At 40.1% G+C, this 5841-nt stretch overlaps 1 protein-coding gene across 1 annotated transcript; it reads right to left on the reverse strand.

The window, feature by feature from the left end:
• Nucleotides 1-589: 589 nt before the first annotated feature.
• On the reverse strand, nt 590-5528 carry LOC308075979 (uncharacterized protein). The gene is made up of 3 exons (XM_080416027.1): nt 3074-5528; nt 2148-2265; nt 590-877 (listed from the first exon to the last, which is right to left on the reverse strand). The coding sequence occupies exons 1-3, from the start codon at nt 5445-5447 to the stop codon at nt 661-663; spliced, it is 2709 nt and encodes a 902-aa protein (XP_080272153.1). The 5' UTR covers nt 5448-5528; the 3' UTR covers nt 590-660.
• Between the last annotated feature and the right edge of the window lie 313 nt (nt 5529-5841).

Raw genomic sequence — 5841 nt, forward strand, 5'->3', positions numbered from 1 at the left:
AAATAAATTACAAAGTACAACAAAATTATATAATCCTACAGAAAGTTAAATATAAAGTTAAATGAGTTACATCATTTCCAGTTAAGTAAAAAAAAACTGCCAAAACAAATAAACAATTACTTGAAGAGGTGAGAGGTGCTTTAAAAGTTCATATTGAATACAAAATACAAGCAGGTAACCATAGACATATAAAGGTAAACGCCTCCTCTGGCTCTGAGGCGTCTGTATCTCGGGCGCACTTCCGCTTCTGCAGGGCAAGCTGGAAATGTCCTCGTGCGTCACAGAAGGGGGCGTTCGGGTAGGCCAATCAGAGGCAGGTGGGGCCGGGACAACTAGATTCTGACAAGTCCTGGAAAAGACGCGCTGTGATTGGCCAGTAGTCAACGGGCTGTGATTGGCCAGCAGTCACTTTGAGTGGCAGCGTGCCCCCTCTAAAATGGCAGCCGCGATACAAGTCGCTCCAATGAACTGCAGAGGCCAATGAGGTGTCTAGGTTTCTATATCTATGCAGGTAACACTGTTAATGTTAACAGCAAACAACGAAACGAACGCTCCCCCATCCCCGACAGGACGATTTTCCCCTTCAAAATCTATTAAAATTCCCCACCAGATTCCCCTTTCATTCACATTCACTGTAACATAATTACAGTAAATATCAGATTATTCATTCAAACCCAGGTCAGTGTGAGGTGTGTCCAGAGCTCTGCGTAGGTTCTGCCAGAACAGTCCAGGGTGCTGTCCAGCCTGGGACCAGCTCAGGTAGGTGTGTCTCTTCACCAGCCTCCTCATGTGATAGTAGGGAGACAACTGGTGGGCTGGAATGTCCTCCAGAAACACCAGGATCAATACGTCCTTCTGTTCATCAAACAGACGGTAGCTGCACACAGGAGACCAGAGGACATTTACACTCAGTCAACTTTCATTTACTTTAAGTAACACTTTATTTACACTGAGACAAACTACTAGTTGCATTTAAACATATTGACTTTATTTTCTGTAAATAACGGTTAAGTTTATAGTGTGACACTGCCACATAAATGTCTGAAAGGATATATTTCTTGTCCATCTATTGATATTGAATGACTCATAACATACTTGGTGATAACAAAGGGAATATATTGGTTAAACAGTTGGTTGAATATTTAACACCTAAATGTAATGTTTTGTTTTGTTTTGTTTTGATGAAAACATCCATTCATTCTCTGTTGTCAGGGTTCATTCCATAGGGGGCGCTGTGGGGGAAAAGCAGCACATGTAGTAAAAGTTCCAGGAAGTGATAGCTGGTAGAACAGTTCAAGGAAGGAAGTGAGGCTGTGGGGGTTCCATTTTGGGAGGTAAAGAGTGTTTGTTGTGGTTTGACAAAGAGACTCTTTAAACTAAAGCCTACACTGTAATCCACTTCAGAACTTTAAACCATTGAATATTGTAGTGGATAAACTTTAAGACCTGAATAAGGGAAGCTTGGTCCAAATGAAGAGGATATTCTGATGGTGGGTATCATCAACAAACACATTCACACAAACAGAAAACACACATTCAGTGAATGTTCAATTCCTCTGTAATGCAAGGCACCAAATCACAAACAATGTGACAAAACATCCTGGATTGTAGGGAGACATAATCATTGTGATGGAGCCTCTACCCTCCTCCAGCTCTGATACCACTGTGATCCACCACAGTGTTTTGTATTTGATTACAGCACCCTTATCTTTTGTTCTTCTTTACATTGTTCTACATCCACAGCAGTTCATTAAAGAAATAAGCCACAAGAGGCTGTGGTTTACCCTGGAAATGAGAAGTGAGGCCCGTCAAGGAGCACAGTGCTTCAGACCCTCTTAGCTGTTCTAACATCACAGTAAACCACAGCCTTTCAGACCCTCTTATAGCTGTTCTAACACCACAGTAAACCACAGCCTTGTATGGCTTATTGCTTTTCTAAAATGGTTACCAATATGGCAACATGAAAATCATAGACGTATTCAAATTAAAGGATTTAACTGTTTAACAATTATTAATTATTAATGTAATTATCCATCAAATTGGTTGCTGCTAGTTACTCTATTATTATTATCATGATGATGTAAATGTTGCCATCATATATTTTTCATGGATTTTACAGTGAAACATCACAGAAATGGCGCCCCCACCTGGCCATCTGGATCTCTCTAGAGCACCATTCACTCTCCAGGTAATGACGGCTGATCACACAGATGGTCTTTCTGCTGCCATAGATGGCATCTGTAATGTTCTCTATGATGGGTTTACCTGCCAACAAGACGTACAGACATTATTCAAACCACATTAAAGGGCAAGACCACTTTTGTAGAGGTTTGGGTTATGTAGTTACCTTGCCATGGTGTAACTCCAAAGGTGGACAAGAAATTGCTCCATTGATTAGAAATGGATCATTAAAATATGCTCCTCATTGACTTACATTGTCCGGTAAAACAGTTCTCAAAGTCACTCTTTCAGCATGTAAACGAACGCAAACAAAGTTGATTCAGACAGTATATAACATCACCAGTTAGTTTTTTGTAATAAAAATGTTAACTTCCTATTGATTTAGCTATTTTACTAAGAAGGAAACCCAGACTGGATCCACAGATCCGGATCCGGATCTTCAAATAGTAAAATCAGCAGGAAGTTGAAATGTTTATTAAAAAAAAAAACAGTACCGGGTTTTGTGATGTTCTATATTGTCTGAATCAGCTTTGTTTGTGTTCGTTTATGTGCTAAAAAAGACTTTGGGAGCTGTTTTAACTTACAATGTAAGTCAATGAGGAGCATATTTTGAATTATCAATTTCTAATCAATGGAGAAATTATTTTTGATTTATTGTCCACCCTTGGAGTTACATCGTGGCAAGGTAACTACACAACCCAAACCTCTACCAAAGTGGTCTTGTCCTTTAAAAAAATATTTCACATCTTGAGAGACGGATAGATATTATTAGCCTACATACTGTAATGAAAATGCCAAAGACGACACCGTTTTTCATACGGGGGGGGGGGGGGTTCCTAAAGATATATTTAGATAAATACAGTATTACTTGGGGACAGAGAGATGTTTGTACCTGGTAGGAAGTCTCGGTGGTGCAGACATAGTCTCCAGCCCTGCTCTCCCTCCAGCACTGGAAGCATTTCTCTGCAAACCCAGAGCTCATCGTGAACGTTGTAGGAGATGAAGGCATCGTAGCGCTGAGGAGACCCCCTCTTTCTTTCCTTGGCATCATGAAGGAAGGCCAGGAAGAGGTAGTAGGTATAGAGAAGATGTGACCTCAGGAAGTGGTAGGTGAAGGATGTGAGCAGAGTTAGCACAATCACACAAGTGGAGGAAATGTAGCAGATGAAGCTAGTGTCCACCCAACAGGAATGATAGTCAAAGTCCAGAAACCTGGTTCCCTTTTTAGCCAGAGGATAGGCACAAGTGTAGCGGTGAGCGTCAACTACCAGTGTTTGGTTGTTGTTCAGCATCCACTGCAGAAAGTCAGCATTAGAACAATCACAAGCAAAGGGGTTGTCATTCATGTTAATATACCTGAGAGCAGGGAGAAAACTGAACACAGAGACATTGATCACCGTCAACTCATTCTGGCTCAGGTCCAGCCAGGAGAGTCTAGTCAGATTGACTTGTGCCAGGAAATCCAGGGACGTTAGATTACAGTTTATTAAGGAAAGAGTCTTCAGCTGTGGTACATATTTAAATGAGTCTGGGTCCAGTTGTTTACCATGCTCAACATATAAATCTTCCAAATGTTTCATATCTGAGAGCATGTGCCATACAATATATGGAAAGTCTTGTGGACTGGATGGTATTGTTAAACTCTTCAGGCTCTGCAGTAAGGTGGCATTATAGTTTTGCCATTGTAACTCATGGGGAGTTGAAGATGTCATTTTTAACGGGTTAATAAAATTTAGACTAAGAGTTTCAAGTTCATCTAGTCCTTCTAAATAGTTGCTCTTCCATGGATCGGAGGCATACAAGTTATTGCATTCCATGTCTAATTGCTTGAGCGATTTCAGACTCATGAAATCCCCTTCCATGGGCGATCCGATGTCATTCATTCTTAAATCCAAAGATTCTAGTTTGTGTAGGCCAGTCTTGAATGTGGCACCATACCAGCTAATTAAATTTTGAATCACAGTTAGAACCTTTAATTCATTAAGATGTTGAAAAAAACACGGTTTGAGTTCAAATATGTGGTTGTTATTTAGAAGAAGATGTGTGAGTCTGGTTAAATTTAAGAAGTCTGAGCAGCTTAAATCCCTAATAAGATTGCTACTCAGGTCGAGGATTTGAAGCATGGAGAGATTCTTAACCTCGTCTGGAACTTTGGAAAGCTGGTTGTTGCCGAGGTTCAGGTGACTCAATTGTTTCATTTGTTTTATTGAATCCTTAGACAGTTCTGTCAGGCCATTAGCTGATAGATCCAGGTTGGTAAGCTGAGTACAATGTGACAGTGTTTTACTAAGACTGTCACCAATGTTATCATTTACACTGAGTGCCCTCAGTGTGGGTATTTTGCAGATAATATTTAGGAGATCTTTGTCTATCAACACATCCAACCCCAGCTGTAGGTTCTCCAGTGAATCAAGGCTCTGTAGAACCTTTCTGATGGAGTTATGACTCCTAATAAAACAACTCAAATACACTGTAGTTATATTCCTTAGAAAATACTTGTCTGGTATGTCCCACTCCCATCCAATACCATTCCAACAGTCTAACATTTCTATTGTCTTAAGATGTGGAAATACAGCTGTTGTGATGCTAAACTTTTTTATCGACCGTGGAGTTTGAGAGTGATCAATCACTCTCAACTTCCTGAGCTCAGAGGACATGTTTAATGGCAGATCTTTTGACTGAAAAGACTCTAACTCAACAAACGTGATGATCAGCACCTGTAAGCTTGGTAGTTGTAAGACGGGGATCATATCTGTAATTTGATTAGGTGTCAGACTTAGTTCCTGTAAGCTGGTGAGTGACTGGAAGGCAGCAGGTTTGATGGATGTGATATTGTTATCATCCAAGTTCAGTATCAAGAGGTTAGACAGTCCCTGAAACATATTGTCTGTCAGTGTTGCTAGTTTGTTATAGTCCATACGGAGCTCTTTAAGTTGCACCAAAGGTACAAAAGCACCGTCCTCTACATGAGTTATTGAATTATGACTCAGATCCAAATCTGAGAGATTTGACAGTGGTTCAAAATCTGTCCTGTGTATCTTTTGGATATTATTGAACTCTAGGCTTAATGATATAACGTCTCTGGGAATGTCCTCTGGTATGCTAACAAGATTAAGTTGTTCACAACTCACTGATACTCCAGCAGTGACTTTGTAAGAGTAAACAGTGCAGTTTTTCAGGAAGTAAGCCAGTATAGGATTAAGATAAAGCGTGAACAACAGAAATAAGAAGGAGAAACAATGCCAGCTTCCTGTCTGTAGCATCATGGCTGTCTTCAGGGTCAACTGTCAGGTACTTTTGGTGGAGTAATTCTGCTGTGGACACTGGTTGGTGACAACACTGTTCAGCATTGATGATCTAAAGAGGATACAACAGTAAAACAGTTACAGTACACATGGAACCTTTTATTTCATCTTTAACTCTATAGATCACTCTGTATTCCGCAATCAAAGAAACTATAACAATAACCGGAAAAATATAGGAATATTTGCTGGATCAAAACAATGTGTTTTAAGGGGTTTTCTTAAAGCAACATAAATATCCTGGGTGCTCAAACTTATAGCAACATAATCACAGCGATCAAAATAAAGCAAAACAAATAGAGTGAATAATGCGGTCAACAAAAAATACGGCTTCCAACACCCTCTCTCTCTGTTGTCA

This window comes from Gymnoscopelus braueri (genome assembly GCF_963280865.1).
Source record: "Gymnoscopelus braueri genome assembly, chromosome: 20".
Classification (NCBI taxonomy): domain Eukaryota; kingdom Metazoa; phylum Chordata; class Actinopteri; order Myctophiformes; family Myctophidae; genus Gymnoscopelus; species Gymnoscopelus braueri.

Bases quoted from the DNA above. Each gene is read 5' to 3' on its own strand.
- LOC308075979 (XM_080416027.1), bottom strand. From the start codon at position 5,447: ATGATGCTACAGACAGGAAGCTGGCATTGTTTCTCCTTCTTATTTCTG. The intron at 2,266-3,073 runs GTACAAACATCT...TCTTGTTGGCAG, and splicing joins CCACCGAGACTTCCTACCAG to GTAAACCCATCATAGAGAAC. The intron at 878-2,147 runs GTGGGGGCGCCA...TCCTGTGTGCAG, and splicing joins AGAGAGATCCAGATGGCCAG to CTACCGTCTGTTTGATGAAC.